This window comes from Bubalus bubalis, chromosome 4, assembly GCF_019923935.1.
Source record: "Bubalus bubalis isolate 160015118507 breed Murrah chromosome 4, NDDB_SH_1, whole genome shotgun sequence".
NCBI classification, from domain to species: domain Eukaryota; kingdom Metazoa; phylum Chordata; class Mammalia; order Artiodactyla; family Bovidae; genus Bubalus; species Bubalus bubalis.
The window spans coordinates 107484069-107510285 of NC_059160.1; the positions used below are offsets into that span (position 1 = coordinate 107484069).

The following is a 26217-nucleotide window of genomic DNA, read 5'->3' on the forward strand; positions in this document are numbered from 1 at the left end:
ACATTCGTGCTCAGAAGTTAAACCCCATGGGGATGGTTAGGAAAGCTGCACTGTGAGAGTGGAGAAGCAGGAGTGCCAACAACAGCTGCATTGCAGCTGGGTCGCAAAGCAGAACAAGCAACCCCCTGACACCATAAAAGGTAGTGGATGATGGGCAGGCCATCTCTGCACCTCCATTTGTCACTGGCAGGCTGCCACAACTCTAAAATCCAAATGCTCTCACAAGAAGATAAAGCCAGATGTAAATAATTCCCTCATTTCATACCTATTTTTGGTCGAAATCTTCAGCAGTAAGGATAGAGAGGGTTATTTAACTTATTAAGATGTAAATCTCTTTGATGACTGAACCAGTGTAGTGCATAAAAGCACTGGATTCAGTCACAGAAAGTGTTAGTCCCTCAGTCGCGTCTGACTCTTTGTGACCCATGGACTGTAGCCCACTAGGCTCCTCTGTCTATGGAATTCTCCAGGAAAGAATACTTGAATGAGTAGCCATCTCCTTCTCCAGAGCATCTGCCCAACCCAGGGATCAAACCCAGGTCTCCTGCATTGCAGGCAAATTCTCTACCATCTGGGTGCACCAGGAACCTGAATTCTAGTCTGGTTCTGATACCAAGAAGATGAATCACCAAGGAAAGCCACTAATTTGAATAGGTTTTGCTTTTCTCAATTGTCAATCAAAGGACTGATTAAACTCTACTGGCTTAAAAAACGGAGTTCAATTCAGGGAAGTCATCATTGGTTAAAAATTCAGATTAAAGAAAGTTAAGCTCTTAATTCACATCATACTCCTTTGCTTCTATTGTTTTTCAATCCATGACAGAGAAAAGGAATGCCAGTTCCTTTTCTCCTAGATCTAGCCAGCTGACACTGAGACTAGGGATAGTAGCCAAGACCTAAAATCCACTGTATTTTAATTTACTAACAAACAAAATTAAGTGGAATTGGAATGAATGACCCCCTTATTTTCTTCTGAAAGGACTTTAAGGTAAAGATGCCTATCAAAGGTAAAATGTCCTGAAAGTGAAAGCGGCTCAGTAGTGTCCAGCTCTTTAGGACCCCATGGACCATACAGTCCATGGAATTCTCCAGGCCAGAATACTGGAGTGGGTAGCCTATCCCTTCTCCAGTGGATCTTCCTGACCCAGGAATCAAACCAGGGTCTCCTGAATTGCAGTAGGATTCTTTACCAAGTGAGCTATCAGGGAAGCCAAAATGTCCTAGAAAGGTTCTTACACAAACCAGACCACATGCATATTGAAATGGTATACTGTGCTTCTCATTTTGTAAGTAATTCTCAGAAGTAATTCTGGTTTGCCTAAAACTACTCTATGTCCACTGTTATAGTGTAAAAATCATAGCCATCCCTTCTGGTTTGGACAAATATTCTACAGTTACGCTAATTCTTGTTTCCCTCTCACAAGTATTCACCTAAAACAGACAAGTCAACAATGACTTGCAATTGCAGTGACATTGGAATCTCAGCTGAAACCAGGAGACTCAATAGCAGCATCGCTGAGGTCTTACGGTGACCTCAGCTTCCTATTTCCGCCACACTCCTAACAAGGAAGGCATGAACAAAGATATCCTCTCACAGCACAAGGCCATCTGATCTGTGTCAAGCGTAATTAAGTTTCCATTCATCTCTGCTTCCCCAAGGCAGATTTTTCTGGGAGTCTGTTATCCTAGCACATTGCAATTCTACTTTCTCTTTACAGGTTATATGAGAAGAAACGAAACACTCTAAGAGCAGCTTACTACGTGCCAGGTGCTATTCCAGGCACTTTCCCTGTATCGCCATATTAAATCCTTGTATTACACCTGAGATATTATTATTATCTGTTTTACAAAATAAGAAACTGAGGGACAGTGAGATTAGTCTACTTAGTCCAAGGCACAAAAACTTGATTCGTCAGAACTGGGCTTCAAACAGAGACAATCTGATTTCACAGTTAAGGTATTACATTATTGACCTGGTCCAGAAGTTTATTACGAGGAATCATTATGCTATTTAAAGATGAGCTTTACAGAGTAGGTCTACCTATACACTCATGCACCCACCCACCCCCATCCCTCAGCAGAGATTCAGAGAGTATCCACGTATGCCAAGCACGCTGTCAGGCAATGGATTATGAGATGACTCCTGCTCTTATAGACTGAATAATACCATGGTGACTCTGGAAATGGGCATTTATCAATTGCAAGATCATACTTAAAAGGGCTCTCATTGTACATAGTACCTAAGGAGAAAACAAAAACCAAGGAATCTGTTGTGTCTGAGCAAATCCAATGAGGGGAGGGCTCAAAAAGGAGGTATCATACTTCAGCTGGTTCACAGACAGAGAAAAAGTTGGCCAAGCATCGAGACCATAGGCTACCTGCTCAGTCCAAGTGCTGGTGGCTTACAAGTTCTCTTTACAATATCCAAATTCAGGAAATTATTTAGAAAGCCAGTCTTATGGAGAAAACGTTCCTTGTTTTAAGACCATTAAAAGGCCCTGAAGCTAACAAAGGTTCATTTGATATCAACCATCTCAAAACCCATGTATTTGAAAGAATAAGGTTACTTAACAACATAAGTTACCATATTTCTACTTTCTGCTAGTCTAATGTTTCTTGAGTTACCTTCTGTGAATAATAAATTTCTGGGACTTACAAAGAAAGACCTACTGAAATTAAATATTAAACAATGTTTAATAAGAATTGTTTAGAAAGCAAAGCTCATTCACTTTAATTTCCAGAGTGTGACGTGACCAGAGATAGTACATACACAATTACAGGAACCTTTAATCCAGGCAAAAAGGGAAAACACACACACAGTAAACGGCCAGAGACTGGCAGATTACCAGGAGAATGAGTTCGTATGTATAAATGCATATGACAAGCATATCTCCAAACTGGATCCTTCCCAAGTCTCAGCAGAGTGTGCGAGGAGAAGCATACACACATGGGTATTTCGGCATTATTACAGAATAAGATTTTCTCTCTCTGAGAAAATATGTAAGATCAAGGAAAATGTGGGTCACTAAACAGGAAAAAAATCAAGTACAGAGGTGACACAGAGATGGGAAATAGTAAGTCTGAACTTCTCTGCCTCTAGATAAGACTATTTAATAGTCTTCAGTTCAGGTCTAAATTATCACTGTCAACACCTCAGGCCCTCTTGTTCTCGACTGGAAAAACGTGCCATGAAAGCTTCATAGAACTCATTAGACATCAACCTCCCAAACAGTCTTCATCAAATTAGGAGCTATGAATTGATGGGTACACTTTAAGTGGTACTTTTGATGACTTGCTGGAAGCCAACTGTGGATTAGCCTGAGAGTGAGAAAATCCTGAAGGCCAGTCTTTGGGTGGAGGGTGTGGTTCCCACTCTATCATGGTCTTAATTTCCAAAGAAACCAATGAGGTTCTCACAGTAAAGAACCAAAAAAGATCCCCTCCTGGTGAGGGCAGGTGAAGAAGAATAATCTTTGTGAAATATGATCTATGATGAATTCAACATATCGAACATCCCACAAAAAAAATTACATAGCATGACAAAAGGAAAGAAAGAGTCCAAAAAGACGAAGTTAGCGTCAGAACCATACTAAGATACTGAAACATGAAATACATTATAACTGTCAGAAAAGAACATGTTAAAGATTCTAACAGAAAAAGTAGACAACATGCAGGAACACATGTATAATGTACGCAGAGAGAAATTCTAAGGAAGAATTAGAAGTAATGCTCAATATCATAACAGAAATCAAGAATAAATTTAATGAGATCATAAGAAGACTCAACATGACCACAGAAAGAATCAATGACTTTAAAGATAAGTCAATAGAAACTTTCCATACTGAAATGTAATGAGAAAAATGAATGAAAAGCACAGAACATCCAAGAACTATAGGAAAGTCTCAAAACATGTAACAAACATACCAGTAATTGGAATATCAGATGGGAAAGAAAGACAAGAGGGCAGAAGAAATATTTAAAGTAATATTGATGCACAACTTTCCAAAATATAATAAAGGCCAAACCACAGATCCAGGAAACACACAGAGCACTAAGCCAGATAAACCCCCAAATAATAAGCCGAGGCGTGGTTATGTCCAAACTACAGAAAGCTGAAGACAAAGTGAGAATCTTCAAGTCAGAGAAAAGAAAATACCTATGGAGAAATAAGATTAAGAAATACATTAGATTTCCTGGACATCCCTGGTGGTCCAGTGGTTAGGAATCTGCCTGCAGGGGACACGGGTTCTATCCCTGATCCCAGAGGATTCCACATGCCTTGGGACAAGTAAGCCTGTAGACCATGACTACTGAGGCCTCGCACTACAACTACTGAAGTCCACACACTCCAGGGCCCCTGCTCTACAAGACAGGCCGGCACAATGAGAAGCCCACACATTGCAACAAAGAGTACCCCTGCTTTAATTTTTTAATGTTTTTTTTTTTTTTAATTGTGGTAAAAGTCGCACAGTGTAAAACATACAGTTTTGACTATACTGAACTGTACAGCTCCGTGGCAGTAAGTACCTTCACATCCTTGTGCAACTCTCACCGTCATCCATCTCGAATTTTGCACCTTCCTAAACTGAAACTCTGTCCTCATTAAACACTAAGTCCCCATTTTCCCTCCCCACTCCCAGGCTATTTAGGCATCCAGCAGTATACTTTCTGACTCTATGAATTTGACTATTCTAGGTACCTTGTATAAGTGGAATCAAACCTAATGGATACTGAAATGCATTTTTAAGGTTAACTTAATATACGTCCTATGAAGAGACTGTACCTTTTCTTCTCCTGTGCTATACAGTAGGCTCTCATTAGTTATCTATTTTATACATTGTAGTGTATAAATGGAGGAGGACATGGCAACCCACTCCAGTGTTCTTGCCTAGAGAATTCCCATGGACAGAGGAGCCTGGCAGGCTACAGTCCATGCGGTCACAGAGTCAGACCTGACTGAGCAACTGAGCACAGCACAGCAAAGCACAGCAGCAGTGCAGGTATGTTAATCCCACTCTCCCAACTTATCCCACCTTCTCTCTCCTTGGTGTCATTGTTCTCTATGTCTAGTGTCTCTGTTTCTGCTTTGAAAATAGGTTCACCTGTACTATTTACTGCTGATGAGGCTTCAGAAATGAAATCTCTCACATTTTAGAACAGATGTGGCTTCATTTACATTTATGCCTCTGTGTGTAGATCTGTTTGTATAAATACACACACACACACACACACACATACACACACATCCAGATGTTACAAGGGAAAAAAAGGCAACTTTCTTTTGGAAGTGTTGGTCCAATCACTGGAATGAAAGACATTTTTTTTGAAAATGTATGTGGTCAGTAACACCTTTTAAAAAAGAAAAGCTAATCACTCAGTCGTGTCCGACTCTGCAATCCTACGGACTGTAGCCTGCCCAGCTCCTCTGTCCATGGAATTCTCCAGGCAAGATACTAGAGTGGGTTGCCATTTCCTTTTCCTTAAATATGCTTTTCAAACATAGCATCATGATACTTAGATATAAAGCTAGGTATGATTATTTCATGTGACTTTCAATGCCTGAGAATTTGAGTATTTTGATTTTACTATTTCTGAGAATATCTGGCAAAAGAAAATATCTCTTAACAATGACTTTCAATAACTGACATAAAAAAGCAGAATAAAAATCTGAGATACTTCAGAGGTACTTGGATTCGTAGGTCACTTGGCGGCAACAAGTAGAGTAATTATAAGATTGATTTTATAACTATACCTAAATTTTAAAAAAGATTGATTCTACATATCAAAATGCATAAAAAGAACTATCAGATTCATTACAATTTAGACTAAAAATAATACAACGATAAGTGAATTACTGCCAGAATGCTAGTAAGTTTAGATGCGGCAATTTCATATAAAATGCTTAGCTGAACACTGCATTGAATCAAATTTTCTTCTATATTCCATTCAATATTTCAGTAGCACAATATATGTGATACATGCCTTCTCTTTTCACTGAATAAGTTTTGTAACTTCAATGGGATATATCCATAATAATCATTCAGTGAGTCACAGGAAAATTTTTTGTTTCCTACTCCCTCCAATCTAAACATGACTGTACGGTGATTATAATAAAACAAAGGAACCTAAATGTTAGTCAGCGTGCAAAGTGGGAAGAGTTTTGCTTGAGAGAAGACCAAATGGAAAACTAATCTCAGCTCTAAACAGTAATAATCATTACAAAAGGCCCAAGGAAACACACAGGGCTGCACTTGAGATAAACTGCACTGACACCATTCTAGCCTGGGCTAGGGAACTTTTCCATGGAACTTCAGTACTTTCTCAACTGGAGTTTTATGTAGCCCAATTAACTTTGGCTAGACACAGAAATCTGGCTCAGTACTTCCATGCAGTAGCCAAAATAAAGGTTTGCTGTATCAAGAATTACTGTCAGAGTCTCCCATATCCTTCCTTCTCTCTTACTAACCTAAATCTGGAAAATGACCTAACGGCCAAGTTCCTTTTACTACAATTTAGATCAATACTAATTTTACTGGCTCCAAAAAACTACAAAATATTTGGCTGAAATAAATTGAACAAGGACAAAAGGAGGACCAAAAAAAAAAAAAAAAAAAGTAAGGATGTACACACAACTAAAGTACATACATGGTTTTAGAAACAACTATAAAACCATATGAAACATGGTGATAATGGAAACTTATTCTTTCCTTTCTCAATGCTTGTCCAATTTTAAATTCATGGCATTAGTCCTAGGTAACAAAGTTCAAATAAGGAATAAATCACAATTTTAAAGAGAACTTGTGTTTAGTATTTTTACTGGACATGACATTGGTATGAAAGCTCTATATATTCTATAGTTGGGTCACCCAGGCCCAACTATATTTAAACATGGAGGCTACCAATGACCCTAAAGCAGAACTATTTTCTAGGGCACCCTGGAACATTGGTGATTGAGGAACACAGGACCTTAAAAGTGTCAACAGCCAAAAAGAGAAGTCCTAAATTCATGAGCTATACAGCTTAATAATAAAAATGTGTTTACCCATTCAAACTAAACTAGTACTTAGAGGTAATGCCTAAAAATAAGCTATTTTCATACCTTATGGGGAGGCAGGAGCACTAGCTTACTTTTAGCATCTCTAATCAGGTATAAAAGAAAGGAAAGCATTACACAAAATTATTTTTATAGAATGGATATTAATGATGCTTAATTAAGAAGTCTTTGAGGATGTATCCAATTCTACTATTGAGTAGCTTATTTATTCTTGGGACATGTCCTAAACCTTAGAAACCCAGTTTTCTCATTTATAAAGGTAGTACACATCAAAAAGCTTCATGAAATAACACATATCAATCACAGGCATTCAGGAGATGTACACCCTCTTGTGCCTACCTCGACTTCCAGGGTCTTGAAAATTACACTGAATCCACTCCACAATCAGGCCACTCTCATTCATTTATTCTAGTATCCTAGTATATCCTAGTATATACCACTAGGAATTAGAGTGATGCCTTAGCATGGATAGTAAATCTCAATGCACGTGTTGGCAAAACGAGATTCAGACTAGGGAAACAAGAATATTTAAAAATCAGCTACCTGTATACCTTTACCTTACATAGTTTATTGTTGTTATTTAGTCACTAACTCATGTCCAAATATTTGGAACCCCTTAGACTGTAACCTGCCTCTTGAGAAATTTGTATGCAGGTCAGGAAGCAACAGTTAGAACTGGACATGGAACAACAAACTGGTTCCAAATAGGAAAAGTACGTCAAGGCTGTATATCATCACCCTGCTTATTTAACTTATATGCAGAATACATCATGAGAAACGCTGGGCTGGAAGTAGCAGAAGCTGGAATCAAGATTGCCGGGAGAAATATCAATTACCTCAGATATGCAGATGACACCACCCTTATGGCAGAAAGTGAAGAGGAACTAAAAAGCCTCTTGATGAAAGTTAAAGAGGAGAGTGAAAAAGTTGGCTTAAAGCTCAACATTCAGAAAACGAAGATCATGGCATCTGGTCCCATCACTTCATGGGAAATAGATGGGGAAACAGTGGAAACAGTGTCAGACTATTTTGGGGGGCTCCAAAATCACTGCAGATGGTGACTGCAGCCATGAAATTAAAAGATGCTTACTCCTTGGAAGGAAAGTTATGACCAACCTAGATAGCATATTCAAAAGCAGAGACATTACTTTGCCAACAAAGGTTCGTCTAGTCAAGGCTATGGTTTTTCCAGTGGTCATGTATGGATGTGAGAGTTGGACTGTGAATAAAGCTGAGTGCCAATGAATTGATGCTTTTGAACTGTGGTGTTGGAGAAGACTCTTGAGAGTCCCTTGGACTGCAAGGAGATCCAGCCAGTCCATTCTGAAGGAGATCAACCCTGGGATTTCTTTGGAAGGAATGATGCTAAAGCTGAAACTCCAGTACTTTGGCCACCTCATGCGAAGAGCTGACTCATTGGAAAAGACTCTGATGCTGGGAGGGATTGGGGGCAGGAGGAGAAGGGGACGACAGAGGATGAGATGGCTGGATGGCATCACTGACTCGATGGATGTGAGTCTGAGTGAACTCCGGGAGTTGGTGATGGACAGGGAGGCCTGGCGTGCTGCGATTCATGGGGTTGCAAAGAGTCGGACAGACTGAGCGACTGACCTGAACTGAGACTGTAACCTGCAGGCTCCTCTGTCCATGAGATTTCCCAAGCAAGAATACTAGAGTGCCATTTAATCCTCCAGGAGATCTTCCTGACTCAGGGATCAAACCCATGTCTGTGCATCTCCTGCACTGCCAGTGGACTCCCTACAGCTGAGCCAATGGGGAAGCCCAACGTATATAGTACTATACAGCAATTACATCTAAATAAAACTGGGGGAAAATGACACATGCCCCGCCCTTACATAACTTAACAAGAGAAATACAAAGGAGGGTGCAAGGACAGTGGCTAAGATTGTGAAATGCCTTATACTAAAGATATAAAAAGATAAGTAAAGAGTTACTCTCTGCCCCACATTCAGGGTCAAAAGACATAGATTTATATCTGCCATTCAAGTGAAAAAGTGCCACTACGGAGATACTGAAAATCAGCACCACGGAAGTATAGAGAAAGGAAAAAAAAAATAATCGCTTAAAAGACGCAGGCAAGACTTCACAGAGGGAAATAAAATTTGAACAGGCAGAGAGAGGAAAAGAACGTTTTTGTCAGAGGAATAAAAAAGGATTTGATCTATGGAATTTGTCAAAGTATTCTGGGAAATCCTAAATCTTTTTGAACTCTTCTAAATACTATCTATACTAAAAATTCTTAAAGAAAATTTTGTGCAAAAATGTTCTGAAAGACATACCACTGGCTATAATAAAAGCACCAACATTTTTGTTTTTGTCGAAGTTGTTTCAGAAAAATATAATTCTTTATATGAAATCTTAATATACAATATAAGTCTAATTTTGTTGCAAGTCAGTTGCAAAGTACGTATTGCATCTTTGGTCAGTTCTGATGGAACAGTAAAAGCACCATTCCATTTCTTTTACTCTCTCTTCAGAGTAATAGCCAATTCCATTTTATAATATTTTATATTTAAAGCATTCAGAAGTCAAAATGTGTGGCATTTTCTACCTTGCCAATTTCATGTTAAGTCAATGTCATTTCACCAGGCTAAGAAACCCAAAATTAGACAAAGGCAATCCACTGGGATCAGAAATTTGCCAAATCTCATAATTCAAAAAGAAACTATTAAGGATGATTTTGGACTTTTTGGCACTGTGAGTTTAAGCCATTCCATAACAGGGTTTATATTTCAACTACTCAGCAAGTTGGAAGCTATAAAAGTTCTGTCGGGGGCGGGGATTAGAATTTGAATTGTAATACATGTCTTTTCTTCCCTTCCTTCCATATGCTTCAGTAAATGAAAACTGCAAAATTTTGTTTTTAAAAATATCTTCTTAAAAATAAAGCAGCTTGTAAAATCAAAGTTTTAGTACAGGAAACTTAAAATATTCAGGCTTGAAAACAAGAAGGAAAAATAAAGGATACGTGGTTTCTATATACAAAGATATGTCACAGTCTAGGTATATTCAGAATTAGGTACACATAAGTTTTCAATGTTTTTCTTTTCCAAGTGATTTTATTGGAGGAAAGATAAATCAGGCATTTAAAAATTTTATTTTTGATGGTGGTGTTCTTTGAAGGTGGCCATTGATCAACCTAATTTAAAATGTTTCTATTTTAATTCCATAAGAACATCTAAAGGCAGTAGTTGCAGCAAGAGCTAAATATGAATTCTCTTCTTATTTGGAGCTGTGTGAATTACCATCCTATCAGATTAGGAAATGGAAAAGGTTTTCGTAAGGTGAAACACATTTTTTCTAACTGATTAGACTAGACGTAGTATGATCTTGTAAATGGCCCAAGGAGCAACTCATACCCTCCAATTCTGAGTCATGTTCTTTCCCTTTCTCTGTTCCTTATTTTTGGGGGCCCCACGTTAATTTCTTTCATAATTCTTTCTTTCACATATTTTATTTCATTTTTTTGTTTGTATATGAAAACATTTCCACATCTTTATTCTCCTACCCCTCAAATAAAAATTGTTTTGCCATCACTTTTTAATTTCTAAAAGCTCTTATTTTTTCATATTTATTTTTTTATGTCATCCTGCACTGCACAAAATGCTATACTACCATCTCAAACAATTTTTTTCCTTCTGTTCCCTCATTTCCTTTTGCTAATCCATTTGTTTCAGCTCCAATCTTTTACATTTGAGGGTTTCCTAATATGACAGATGATCTCTGATTGCCCACTGTTAGTTTACAAGTTGAGTTAATAAAAGCTGAATGAATTCCCTAGGCATAAACGTGTTTTCTAGACTGGAAAGAGTCACTTTTGCATGTCTGGTTAGGGAGCAGGTCATTTTCAGAGATCTCTAAATGTAGGTATATGGGAATCTTTTCCCCAGAGTGATTCAGTTTCTCCACATAAAAATGCTACCATTTCTTGGGCGGTGAGGTTTGTGTACATGTGTTGCCAGTTGGGGGTATCAACTCTTGTGTAGTTGTGTTCTGCATGTAATAGGGGAGGGGTATTGACAGTCTGAGTACTCCTCTGGAAAACATCTGACCAGTCCTCTTGTCATTCCCCTCTGCATTCCACCCTCGACTGGGCAAGCTGTTGCAGAGTTAGGGAGCTGTCTCATTCAACTGCTTCACTACTAAAAACATACCTTCCCTTGACCTGCAGTGAGTGCTTGGTTACTAGGGCTGTGCACATGGGGAGAGACAACTGATTACCCTATTTTATTCTCCTTAATGCACTCTCTTCTACGTCAGCTACCACCAAGTCTTGAGTCTCTAGATTCCTTATTTTTATCCCATTCCAAACCTCCTTTAGACAGTGGTTTATTCTGTTTTGATGAATCAGTTGTAACACCTTTTTCTGCTACCTGAGTTCCAAAAATCAACTTAAATATCACCTTCCCTCCCATTCTGATTGTTCCTACGAGGTTATTCCCTCTCAATATTTTATTCAGTAAAAATTTATTCTGATTTACTCACACAATCACCTTTTCTGTGCTCACTGTTCTTTTTAAAACCCACTCTATATCTCCCTCTAGATTTAAATATGTCTTTTCAAAAGACACATTTAGTATCATCTTCAGCTAGAGTTTTCAGTGAACTGACTTTAATTTCCTGGCCTAGGAATTCCTTGCTCATTCAAGTAAAGTAAATTCAAAATCCAAACACCAGCGAGGGGAGGACAGCGGTGACAACTTCTCTGCAAAGACTTCAGGTTCCAGCTGAGAAAGGCAAACTTTCACGCTGCCCTCTTTTATCAGTGTGTGCACTGTTTCTACATTGTTCCTTCACAGAGGATATGAACTTACCTACTTTATTCAGACACCTAATTCCTGGCCTTCTGTTGGTTCAAGACTTCATCTCTTACTCCATCAAGAAGGAAAGACAGACAAGAAGCTCCTTCCCATGGGTTGTTAAGACTAGTAAACTATCCCAAATCAACTTTAAGATCAGCCTACTGTTTACTGTTCTGGTGTTTAGTTACTGCTTTATTTCCATCCTGGGGAAATTCTCTTCCTACGCTTTGAGCTCAGCCATGCATTAAGAGCATATCTGTTGTATTCTATTAAGCATACTTAGATGTGTTGTAGTGAGGCATTTTCTGGTTACTTAGTCTGCCTATATAATCTCTTTGATAGCATTTTAGTGGTATCTTAGAATGGAATGGTAGTACTTTGTTTAGCTTATCATCTTCTATGGGAAATAACATTATTTTTAAACAATTATAAGATACCTTTCTATGAATTTACTTAGGAATTACTTTCCTGGCCATTGTCTCTATGTTTTGCTAATATTCACTTATTTTTAGTAACACTGGAGAGAAATTAAGGGATATGATTAAAATAACACAGACAATAGATTTAGATTCAGACTGAAGGCTAGTTGTACCATTTATTAGTTGGTGAGCTCAGAAAAGTTATTTAAATATTTTGAACAATCTCCTATTGTAGAAAACAAAAAGAATATTATTATTACTTGAAGCACATAAAATTACAATTTTTTTGTAAGTCACAGTGGTTGACAAGTCCTTATGCTTCCAATATCGCTTTCACAGAAATATGTCCAAGAGACTCATCATATATTGGTGAGCCTAATTATGGGTGCATTTCTCTTACAGAATGACTTCCAGTTACAGGAATTCTAGGCGACACTGATGGACACGCATGCAATGCCTTATATAATACTTGCTTTTTGGAAAGAATCAGGTATTATAGCCAATCTGGGGTTAACATTGGCTTACAGAACATAATCTTTATGAAAATACTGCTATTTTGACAAGTTGATTATATAATCACATATTTTGGGTTCTCCATTTATACATTTCAACTAAGTTACATCAAGGATACACATCATACTTTATCTATGGCAAACGCCATAGCCAAAGGAACTCATTTTTCTATATTTTTGTATATTGTTCTAATTTAGTACGACCATCAATACATCCTAACAGTCTAGATTAACTGGCCAGGAACAGGTACCTCAGACCCTATCGACCTCAATCTGCACAGGAGAACCAATTTCTAAAGGGTGAAAGAGACAGCTACTCACTGTAAGAGCAAGCAGTTTCCCATAGGTAAGATGAGCAGGGATGTGGTCAGTCTTGGATCTCAGGGATTCCATATACCAATGCTCTGCTTCAGGGAGCATGCTTAATCGCATGTACGCTTCACCTGACAAGAAAATCAAAAGAAAATCAATCTGACGTGCAGTTTTCCAAGAACATTTGCAACAGCATCATATCACATGTTTATATTCCACATGTGTTTATATCACATGTTTATACATTTTCAGATTCTGTGAGAAGTACTCTCATCCATTACCTCATTTGATTCCCCTGAAGTCATCATCACGTCGATTTCACAGATGAGAAAACTTGTGTTGGGCAAAATTAAGTGAAATGCCTAAGTCAAAAATGTAGTATGCAGTAAAGCTTTGATTTTTTTTTAAAATCTAGAAATGTCTCACTCTCAATCATATGTGCTTTGTTACCATTTCATTTTTTAAGGTTGGGTCTTTCTTATCTACAATCATTTTTTCTTTTTTATTCATATTCATTCTTTTCCTTTATGAACTCAAGTATTTATAGAATAACTACTAAATGGAGAGTATTATGCAGGACCTAAACAACCAAAGTTCAAGGTCCTGCCCACTAAAGTTGAAAACTCTGTTGAGAAAGTAATATTAAATGAAGAAGTTAAAGGGAATTCCTTGGTGATCAAGTAGTTAGGGCTTCTTTCTTCCACTGCAGTGGACACAGGTTCAGTCCCTGCAGAAGCAATGGGGCATGGGTTTGGTCCCTGGTCTGGGAACTGAGAGTCCATAAGCGATGTGGCTGGGGGAAAAAAAAAAAAAGCTAAAAATATTTGGTATGAAGCATTGGTGCTAGATCTTAAATTTTTCAGAAATTATTTGCATTTTATACTTTAATAAGTAAAGTAGAATTTACCACTTTCATTTGGAAAATCCAGTGAATATGTGACAATTATTTAGCATGCCCATTACCAAGTGCAAAGCTAGTCTAAGGCTTTTCAGCCGTCAGCTATTATTTTCAACTTATATAAATTTTGCCCACCAAATAGCTTTTTATTAACAGCCAAGCATGAGAAAAAAATCAGAAATAAGCCAAAAGTATATCAGTTGCCTTCTTATCACCACCTGCCTCTCCTTTCTACACTTATAGTTTGAAAGAATATTCCCCTTGATAGGAAGATTAGATTGTAAGATGATTTGTGTGTTTAAGTTAAATAGTATAGTTATATTAAACACTTCAAATGTAGAAACTACTCAATTTCTGAGACCAAGCAACAAACTGGTGACCTACATTATTTTTCAAGCAGATTTTTAAAATAGCTTAACTAATCATAAGTGTGATGGCTCTTTCCATGTAGAGGAATAATCAGAGGATTTTCCTAAAGGTATCACCCACACTGGTTGTACATCTTTGCTTCAAAGAAAGAGCTAACTTCCTTTTATTTTAATCAAATTCTCTTTACATTACCACAGTGTTGTCAATACAAATATGTTTGATGAATTGAATTGATCTGCATCTCCAGGCCTTTTGAGTGCCCTTTGCTCATCAGTTAGTAAAAAATATTGGTGACAAATTACATGTAACATAAACAAAAATGTATGCACCACTTGCACATCTATGTGTTTCTAGTTCTGAAAACAGTCCTTAAACTATAGTATCATAAAAACGATAGCTTGATTTTTTTTTCCTAAAGCTTAAAACATGTTTCCATTTAAGAAGAATTTGGTAGACATAATCAAGTGCTCAGCCTGAGATGCAAGAAATACTGAAGCAAAGACCGAAGACTAGAATAAAATACACAAAATACTCATAGTTGTTAAGATTGGTAGGATTAGGTACAGATTTTTTTTAATGTTTCTGTAATAATTATATTGTCTTATTATCATATCTCATAATAAGTAAAACACTGTCAGGCAATTTTCTTTTTACAATGTTGAACTAATAAACATTTCCAAATAAAGCAAACAGTAATTTTTCTTAGGGAGAGTGAACCACTTCTTTATACTAAATATTAGATATGATTTATATAAAAATATAAAATCAAATATTTAAAAATTTAAAACAATTAATGATAAACAAAATTCAACTGTCTCTGAAATGGATTATAAAGCCAGTAGAAATTTCAGAGTCAGAGCTCAAAGATGGGTCTGCTTTATGAGGTTCTGTTTGGAATTAATCTGAAATTCTACTTATAGTCTTCAACTGCTCATAGATATCTTTTTAGAAGTTGACAATCATTGCATTTAATATGGCTTCTACTTTCAATTTATTTAAAAAAACGAATTTGTAGAACAGTAAGTTATGGGCACAGAGAAAATACAGGAGAATCCTAAGTCCATGGTGCTTTTGAGATTCAAATTTTCATATTTAAGTGGTAGATGTTTGAAAATCATCTCCAAAAGCATACTCCTTCTTTGTTCCAAGTCAGAAATCTATCATTATTAAAACCCATTTTGAAATGAAATATTATTAATTTGCTAACTACTTAACTTGACCTATTTTGTTCAGTAAGAACTCATAAGCAACTTATTAAGTTATAAAGCTAGTGAGGTGGGAAAATATCAAAGGACCATAAATAAAAAATATCATGTAATAATGTATCTTGGCAAGTATATAAAAAATGTAGATAACTAGCTTCCTTAGGTTCTATACATTACAACTTAGAAAAACATGTAACCATTCGTTGTATCTCAGTAATAATGATGGCAATAGCACTCACTGAATGTCTATTGAGAATCAGGGCAACAAACCACCAGAAGCAAACATCTGACTTACATGTGCCCACTCCTCCCATCCTATACCTTCGGGTGCACAGAAGGTGTTCTCACTTAGCCCCACACGGGTCCTTAACACCTCACCCTCATTCAGCCAGTACCAACTAACTTTTAGATTACGTTTGTGAGATGAAACGTATTTTCAGTCTCTATATTAGTTGCTCTGTACCTCATTTTTTTTAATTAAGGAATGTCCTTAATTAACCTGGATTTTACAGATGAGAAAATTGAAAACCAGAGTAGCTACATTAAACACACAAAACCATAAATGTAGAAAGCTGCAGTTCAAACACAGGACGACCTGATCTCAGTGCATTGCTAATCTGTTGATAGTGAACAATCACTAAATTCCCAAGTCTCCAGCTCAGGTGAAAATTATTCTTTGTCTCACTCACGGGAAACTGTTTTCTAGCTTGTGATACACAGGCCATCAAGTTCATTTCACTTTGCCTTGAGCTTATCTATTGAATTAAAGGACTAAGAAAGAGCAATAATAATCCATGGCTGACCTTTAAAAACGTTTCTGCCTCAAACTGGATTCAATTCTTAACAGGGAAATATCTAGCATATAAGATGTACTTTAGTTCTTAAGGTTAACCTTAACACAAAAACAGCCCATTAAGTGGTAATAAAGACGCAAAACCAAAAATGCAAGAAAATAATCATGGATGAATTTAAATGTGTGTAAAAGGCAATTCAATAAAGGTTCAGTCAATAAACAATATAAGCCCAAGTACTTGCTGTATTCCTGGCATGGCCAAAGTAGGAGCTTCATATTTCTAATTCATATAAGGGGCTTTTTATGAATGAGGAAGAAGGCTCAGGAATAACAAGTGACCTGCACAGCTAACAATCCTATCTTAAAAGATTTGGGGACTTTCTTGACATGCCAGTGGTTAAGACTCTGTGCTGTCAATGCAGGGGGTGTGGGTCTGATCCCTGCTTGGGGAACTAAGATCCTACATGCAATGTGGTGTGGCCCAAAGATTAAAAAAAAAAAAAAAAAAGTCTGAATGTCTTGAAAGCCCATGCCTTTTGCCACTGCATCAAGCAGTTACCAACCATATAAAGCTTATTACTTATTGAATATCCACTGAAGTATTAAACATATTACCTTTATGCTTTTATATTATTCTTACACTGTTAATTAGTATTGGTCTTATTTTACAAATGAGGTCACTATGGGTTACTGAGCTTAATCAACTTGTTCAGTGTTCAAAAACAAGCAAACAACATTGAAGATTCAGATTAGATTCTATTTCTACCATACCCTTTAGTTCAAATATGTAAAAAAATTAGAGAAGAAATAAAATAATTGCAAAAAATATCATCACTGAATTCAGTATTAGGAGAGAGAATGGTGTATATGTAATCCTTCAAGCTTGATTAAAATAGTAAAATCATAAAAATTCCATAAAGGAAATGATCACAGGAAAAGAAAGTTCAGTAAGTTCAATAAGGTAGAGAATGAAGAGACTTTTTTGGGAATAGGGTGCAGGAAGGTGGGTTAAGTCATCTTTTGAGGTACTGTAATTCTTCTTAACTTACAATAATAGAAAAAAAAGATGTTTACAGTACCCAGGAGGTAAGAAGCAATGATGAGTATTTTTCTTTCCTATCCTACAAAAAAAAAAAAAAAAAAAAATGACATAATAGAAGCACTTTTCATAAGAACTCAAAGATGTGGTGTGTGATGATATAGTGATCAGGTTCATCACCCAGATTTATTTCTGCTTCACTCACAGACAAAGGGGATTTGGATGTCTCCAGGCTGGCTTCAGGCAGATATAAACCAGTTTCAGATGTAGAACAAATAATGTCACTCTTCCTCCCTAAAAACCCCTGAATCTAAATAACCCAGCAAAGGCTAACTCCTTAAAGGAAAGAATGCTAGATTATTGATGATGTAAGAGTCCAGATCTCAGTGATTCTCATGTTTCAAGTTACCAGACAGCTCTGGCTTACAGGTAAAGAATCGAGCATACAGGGGTACCTATTACCACTATCTGCTAGTGTTACCTTTTGTTTTTCCTCCCTTTCCACAAAATAATACATTTCTATTTCTATATTTCAGTTTAGATTCCTCTTTTTTTCCCCTTTTAGATTTATTTAGATAGACGTGGCATGAAGCATTGTAAAAGTTTAAGGTATACAACATCATGACTTGACATATATTGTGAAATGACTACCACAAGAAGGTCACTTGATATATTTCATATAGTATAGATATGACATAAGGCTTGTTTCCCTCGTTGTGCAATTTTGAGGATCTACTCTCTAAGCAAGTATATCATATAGCAGTGTTAACAATTATATGATATTGTACATTATATTGAACATTAGGCTAGTGCAAAAGTAATTGAGTTTTACATTGCTGAACTTTAATGTCTGATATTGGAATACAATCTTAAACAAATGTGGCTATATAAATGATGTTAGACAAAAAGCAACCTCATGTGATTTTCTTATTCAAGTTCAAATAGGTCAGAAAGCAGCAGATACAATTCTCAACAAAAACAATGCATTTGGCCCAGGAACTGCTAACAAAGATCCAGTGCAGTGGTGGTTCAAGAAGTTTTGCAAAAAGAGACGAGAGCCTTGGAGATGAAGAGCATAGTCATTGGCCGTCGGAAGTTGACAAAGACCAACTGGGAGCAATGATCAAAGCTGATCCTGTTACAAGCTCAGTTCAGTCACTCAGTCATGTCTGACTCTTTGCAACCCCATGAATTGCAGCACGCCAGGCCTCCCTGTCCATCACCAACTCCCAGAGTTCACTCAAACTCACGTCCATCGAGCCGGTGATGCCATCCAGCCATCTTATCCCCTGTCGTCCCCTTCTCCTCCTGCCCCCAATCCCTCCCAGCATCAGAGTCTTTTCCAACGAGTCAACTCTTCGCATGAGGTGGCCAAAGTATTGGAGTTTCAGCTTTAGCATCAGTCCTTCCAAAGAACACCCAGGACTCTGGATGGACTGGTGGATCTCCTTGCAGTCCAAGGGACTCTCAAGAGACTTCTCCAACACCACAGTTCAAAAGCATCAATTCTTCTGCACTCAGCTTTCTTCACGATCCAACTTTCACATCCACTCATGACCACTGGAAAAACCATAGCCTTGACTAGACGGACCCTTGTTGGCAAAGTAATGTCTCCGCTTTTTATATGCTATCTAGGTTGGTCATAACTTTCCTTCCAAGGAGTAGGCGTCTTTTAATTTCATGGCTGCAGTCACCATCTGCAGTGATTTTGGAGCCCCCAAAAATAAAGTCTGACACCGTTTCCACTGTTTCCACATCTATTTCCCATGAAGTGATGGGACCAGATGCCATAATCTTAGTTTTCTGAATGTGGAGCTTTAAGCCAACTTTTTCACTCTCCTCTTTCCCTTTCATCAAGAGGCTCTTTAGTCCTTCTTCACTTTCTGCCATAAGGGTGGTGTCATCTGCATATCTGAGGTGATTGATATTTCTCCCAGCAATCTTGATTCCAGCTTGTACTTCCTCCAGCCCAGCATCTCTCATGATGTACTCAGTATATAAGTTAAATAAGCAGGTTGACAATATACAGCCTTGATGTACTCCTTTTCCTATTTGGAACCAGTCTGTTGTTCCATGTCCAGGTCTAACTGTTGCTTCCTGACCTGCATATAGGTTTCTCAAAAGGCAGGTCAGGTGGTCTGGTATTCCCATCTCTTTCAGAATTGTCCACAGTTTATTGTGATCCACACAGTCAAAGTATTTGGCATAGTCAATAAAGCAGAAATAGATGCTTTTCTGGAACTCTCTTGCTTTTTCAATGATCCAGCAGATGCTGGCAATTTGATCTCTGGTTCCTCTGTCTTTTCTAAAACCAGCTTCAACATCTGGAAGTTCACAGTTCAAGTATTGCTGAAGCCTGGCTTGGAGAATTTTGAGCATTAATTTACTAGCGTGTGAGATGAGTGCAATTGTGCGGTAGTTTGAGCATTCTTTGGCATTGCCTTTCTCTGGGACTAGAATGAAAACTGACCTTTTTCCAGTCCTGTGATCACTGCTGAGTTTTCCAAATTTGCTGGCATATTGAGTGCAGCACTTTCACAGCATCATCTTTCAGGATTTGAAATAGCTCCACTGGAATTTCATCACCTCCACTAGCTTTGTTCGTAGTGATGCTTTCTAAGGCCCACTTGACTTCACATTCAAGGATGTCTGGCTCTATGTGAGTGATCACACCATCATGATTATCTTGGTCGTGAAGATCTTTTCTGTACAGTTCTTCTGTGTATTCTTGCCATCTCTTCTTAATATCTTCTGCTTCTGTTAGGTCCATACCATTTCTGTCCTTTATCGAGCCCATCTTTGCATGAAATGTTCCCTTGGTATCTCTAATTTTCTTGAGGACATCTCTAGTCTTTCCTATTCTGTTGTTTTCCTCTATTTCTTTGCATTGATCACTGAGGAAGGCTTTATCTCTTCTTGCTATTCTTTGGAACTCTGCATTCAAATGGGTATATCTTTCCTTTTCTCCTTTGCTTTTCACTTCTCTTCTTTTCACAGCTATCTGTAAGGCCTCCTCAGACAGCCATTTTGCTTTTGTGCATTTCTTTTCCATGGGGATGGTCTAGATTCCTGTCTCCTGTACAATGTCATGAACCTCCATCCATAGTTCATCAGGCACTCTATCAGATCTAGTCCCTTAAATCTATTTCTCACTTCCACTGTATAATCATAAGGGATTTGATTTAGGTCATACCTGAATGGCCTAGTGGTTTTCCCTACTTTCTTTAATTTAAGAAACAACTACAAGAGAAGTTGCCAAAGAACTTAATATGGATCATTCTATGGTTATCCGGAAATTGAAACAAATTGGAAAGGTGAAAAAGGTCGATAAATGGGTGCCTCATGAGCTGACCGTAAATCAAAAAAATAATTATTTTGAAGTGTTGTCTTCTCTTATTCTACACAAAAACAAACCATTTCTAGATCTGATTGTGACATGGGACAAAAACTGGATTTTATATGACACCCAGTGGTGAGCAGCTCAGTGGCTGGACCAAGAAACTCCTAGGCACTTCCCAAAGCCAAACTTGCACCAAAAAACAGTCCTGGTCACTGCTTGGTGGTCTGCTGCCCGTCTGATCCACTGGAGCTTTCTGAATCCTAGTGAGACCATTACATCTTAAAAGTATGCTCAGCAAACTGATGAAATACACTGAAAACAGCAATGCCTGCAGCCGGTATTGGTCAACAGAAATGACATAATTTCTGTTGGGGCCAAAACAGAAAGGGCCCAATTTTTCTCCGCGACAACACCTGACCACACATCACACAACCAACATGTCAAAAGTTGAACGAATTGGGCTATGAAGTTTTGCCTCATCTGCAATATTCACCTGACTTCTCGCTAAGTGACTCTCACTTCTTCAAGCATCTCAACAACTTTTTGCAGGGCAGATCTTCCACAGCAGGCAAGAGGCATAAAATGCCTTCTAAGAGTTCCTGAAATCCCAAGGCATGGACTTTTATGCTACAGGAATAAACAAACTTATCTCTCATTAGCAAAAAATGTGTTGATTGTAATAATTCCTATTTTGATTAATAAAGATGTGTTTGAACCTAGTTAAAATGATTTAAAAACCACAGTCTGAAACCACAATTACTTTTGTACCAACTTAATACATCCCTAGTATTTCTGTATTATAACTGGAAGTTTGTACCTTTTGACCACATTCATCCAATTTCTCCTCCCTCCAAATTTCCTATTTGAAAAAATAAAAAAATTTGACTACTTTTACCAAGAGTAGTCACTCTTTACTCAACTCTTACAGTAATTGTTAAATTTCTTTTTTTGAATTCTTAAATATGTATCTTGCATATCAATTTAGATTAGCCAACATGGATAACGCATATGGTGGTAAACCTCAAGTTTCATGAGACAGCAGTCACTGTTGCCTTCTGGTACTTACAATCTTGTGACAAAGATATGTTTATCATATATATTTATGCTATCAAAATTTTCTAAGATTTTATTTTTAGGTGTACACGAAACAAATAATACAAAAAACTTTTAAAAATTACTACTTAAAATTTCAGTTAAATTGTGTTTAAAAATGTAATTTCCTAGATATCATGTTTTAGAAGGAAGTATCAGGGAAACAATAAAACATACGGTAAATGGCTGGGAGCAAAATCAGAGTGAACAGAGAAACATGAGTGGAAAAGGTTATGAAAAACACAGAACTTCATATACCTTGCTATAATTTAAGGAGTTATGAAAGCTTCAGAAGTATGCTTGCAAAATACTGGGACAGCAGCACCCTGGGGAGAAACGCTATCTTTGTAAAAGGCCTCACATAGGTTACAGCATTTTTTTCTGGCCTCTAAAGAATGGGCACGTTCACCTATTATACAGAGTGAAGTAAGCCAGAAAGAAAAACACCAATACAGTATACTAACGCATATATATGGAATTTAGAAAGATGGTAACAATCACCCTGTGTACGAGACAGCAAAAGAGACACTGATGTATAGAACAGTCTTAGGGACTCTGTGGGAGAGGGAGAGGGTGGGAAGATTTGGGAGAATGGCATTGAAACATGTATAATATCATGTATGAAACGAGTTGCCAGTCCAGGTTTGATGCATGATACTGGATGCTTGGGGCTGGTGCACTGGGACGACCCAGAGGGAAGGTATGGGGAGGGAGGAGGGAGGAGGGTTCAGGATGGGGAACACATGTATACCTGTGGCGGATTCATTTTGATATTTGGCAAAACTAATACAATTATGTAAAGTTTAAAAATAAAATAAAATTAAAAAAAAAAAAAAAGAATGGGCACGTTCAGAATATAGCCCCACATGGTTTCTAGCAGATTTCCTCCTGCTGATAGAGTGAAAGCATCTCATTCTCATTACTGCAAGTGTTGTAGGATATTTAGCCTCAACGTTAGGCATTCTATGGTAATCTGTCTACTTTCCAAGCTTTCCCAGTTTGAGGAACAGGCTGGTCATTAAGATAATCATTTCTTTCTTATAGAATGCTTATTTTCCATTTAAGATACCAGGTTTGTTTCAGTGGTTTTTATAATAGTGTTTCTCTGTGCTGGTCATTTTTCTTCTAATGAGCACTTTGCCCATCTTATCTTCAAGTTTGTTATTATTTTTATATATGTTACTGTTCTTCCCTTAGAAACTAATTTTGCATTGAATATTAAAATGAAATAAATATTTTAATTAATTGACTTATTAACTTGGTTTGTCTCATCTATCTGGTAAAATTATTTATAATTATGATGCAGCACTGAATTATGAGTTATAAAAAAAGAATAATAAAATGACTGGGTTTCTAATCCTTATCTTGCCATTAGAACTGTGTATGGTTGTAGACAAACAGGTTATTTGAAAGGGACTTAATTTTTTAATTTATTTAATTTAGGTTAATTAGAGGATAATTACTTTACAATATTGTGATGGCTTCTGCCATACATCAAGATGAATTAGCCATAGGCCTACATCTGTCCCCTGATCCTGAACACCGCTAACACCTCCCTCTCCAACCATCCCTCCAGGCTGTCACAGAGCACAGGCCCGGGGTGTCTGGCTTCATGCAGGAACTGGCACTGGCCATCCATTCTGCATACAGTAATGTACATGTTTCAATGCTCTTCTCTCAGGTCATTCCGCCCTCCCCTCTCCCACTGAATCCAGAAGTCTATTCTCTGTGTCTCCATTGCTGCCCTGTATGTAGGATCGTCAGTACCGTCCTTCTAGATTCCAGATATATGTGTTAATATACCATATTTGTCTTTCTCTTTCTGACTTACTTCACTCTGTATAATGGGCTCTAGGTTCATCCACTTCATTAGAACAGACTCAAATGCATTCCTTTTTTAGCTGAGTGGTATTTCATTGGGCATATGTCTACAACTTCCTAACCCTGAAAGGGCCTTAGTTTTACCATCTACAAAATGAGGAGCCAAGACCAAATAACTTTTTAATCTCCCAAATTAGATAATAATTTATAGACAATCATTTCCAGTAATCTGTATAGTTGTTTCATAAATCAGCGACAATACCCTAGTTTAAGGAAATGTCAAATTGATGGATTTTCTAGACGATCTACTCAAGACTGACTAGATCAAGTCCTGATTACTTCTTGGAATTTATTTTTAACATTTATATATTTATTATCTAATTATATCTACTCGTTGAAAGTCTGAAAGGTGGTACTTTTATTAAATCAAATGAATCCCATCAATCATAGATACTGATTAGTAAAATTTTGTTTTTCCACAATTTATTTAAACATTAAAAGAGTAAATTATAAGTAAAACAATTTGCTAGTTTTAAATATTTAGGTTCCTTCTAGCAGTTTACTGTATTAAATAAAAATATGCTATATTTTCCAAAATTATATGTTCTCATTCAATATTAATTGTTTGTGTATTCAAATTCCCCTCCCATATTCTTGTAGGTACTAAACCTGCTTTAGCAATTATCCTTTTCTTTTTTTTAATATACTTATTATCTTAGAACACATATACAGCAGTGAAATCCTTGAACTAACGAAAATGCATATATTGTTGGTTTTGTTTTCTGGTTTCTTTTTTTTTTTTCGCTATACTATGGGGCTTGTGGAATCTTAGTTCCTGGAGCAGGGATTGAACCCAGACCCCTGACAGTGGAAGCAGAGAGTCCTAACCACTGGACAGACAGGGAGTGCCCCCAAAATGCATGTTTTAACAATTTTTTTCCACAAAAATTTAACCATCAATATTTTTTAAATGTGAGTCATTGTTTAATGATTTTAAGGCAGCTTTTAATTAAGACATTTATCTTTCTCTATGATAGGCAAAAGACAGTTAATAGCTTTTCATCAGACTACTTTAACTTTTACACATGCATATCAGGTTGACTTTTCCTGTGTAAATCTACCACTATCTATTATACACAAAAAACTATTCTCCACCATAGGGATATATATTCACCTTTAATTATATAGTTTCACTATTAAAATTAGCTGCCTATTCCACATGAAATACATTCTGCCATGTGGTGTGAGGCAGATAGCTAATTTCATTCTTTCCAAACATTTAATCAATTCTCCTAGACAAACTTTTATGAAAACTCCCTTCCCTCAACGATATTTAATTTTACATTTATTATCTATAAAACATAATAAATTTTTATCTGTTTCTAGGGGCAAGTCCTTATAGCATCAAATTTAAGAGAAATCCTTGAAGCTATAAAGGCTGGTTTTAAAGCAAAGAGAGGAAATGTAGGGGAAAAAACTGAATATGTGTTTCATTAAATTGAAACGCTAATCTTGAGGAAAGAGGTTAAACTTCAGTGAAAGTTTAAAAGGTTCCTAACACCTAGTGTTAAATACTGAAAAAACATTTGATATGCCATCAAAATTTAACTTGAAAAAGAGCCAGAAGCCTATGTCAATATAGCTCTTTTTGCAACTGGGTATCCTGAAATTCTCTAGGTTTATCAATTTCCTTTATGCTTTCAAGGAAATAAATCACTAAAAATAATCAATCAACAAATGTGGGAGACAATCCCATAAAATGCTCAGAATTTCCCACAAAAGAGAAAATGAGACTGTGTGTGTGTGTGTGTATGTGTGTGTGACCCTCTCCCTCCAAATATAATACTATCCACAATTTAAGGGACTAGTTCTGATAGACAGAGTGCCTGATGAACTATGGATGGAGGTTCCTGACATTGTACAGGAGACAGGAATCAAGATCATCCCAAAGAAAAAGAAATGCAAAAAAGCGAAATAGCTGTCTGAGGCGGCCTTACTAATAGCTGTGAGAAGACAGGAACTGAAAAGCAAAGGAGAAAAGGAAAGATATATCCATTTGAATGCAGACTTCCAAAGAATGGCAAGGAGAGATAAGAAAGCCTTCCTCAGGGATCAATGCAAAGAAATAGAGGTAAACAACAGAATGGGAAAGACTAGAGATGTCTTCAAGAAAATTAGAGATACCAAGGGAACTTTCATGCAAAGATGGGCTCGATAAAAGACAGAAATGGTATGGACCTAACAGAAGCAGAAGATATTAAGAAGAGGTGGCAAGAATACACAGAACTGTACAAAAAAGATCTTCACGACCCAGATAATCATGATGGTGTGATCACTCACATAGAGCCAGACATCCTTGAATGTGAAGTCAAGTGGGCCCTAGGAAGAATCACTATGACCAAAGCTAGTGGAGGTGATGGAATTCCAGTTAAGCTATTTCAAATGCTGAAAGATGATGCTGTGAAAGTGCTGCACTCAATATGCCAGCAACTTTGGAAAACTCAGCAGTGGCCACAGGACTGAAAAAGGTCAGTTTTCAT

The 26217-nt window shown here is 37.1% G+C and overlaps 1 protein-coding gene across 4 annotated transcripts in view; it reads right to left on the reverse strand.

Annotated features, from left to right (window-relative positions):
• The window catches only part of TMTC2 (transmembrane O-mannosyltransferase targeting cadherins 2), a 417736-nt gene that overhangs the window by 107923 nt on the left and 283596 nt on the right, over positions 1 to 26217 (reverse strand). For all 4 annotated transcript variants that reach the window (XM_025284384.2, XM_006054570.3, XM_044941876.1 and 1 more), the window contains one exon: positions 13130 to 13251. In XM_025284384.2, coding sequence (XP_025140169.1) covers positions 13130 to 13251 — 122 coding nt within the window. The remainder of the gene's footprint in view (positions 1 to 13129; positions 13252 to 26217) is intronic.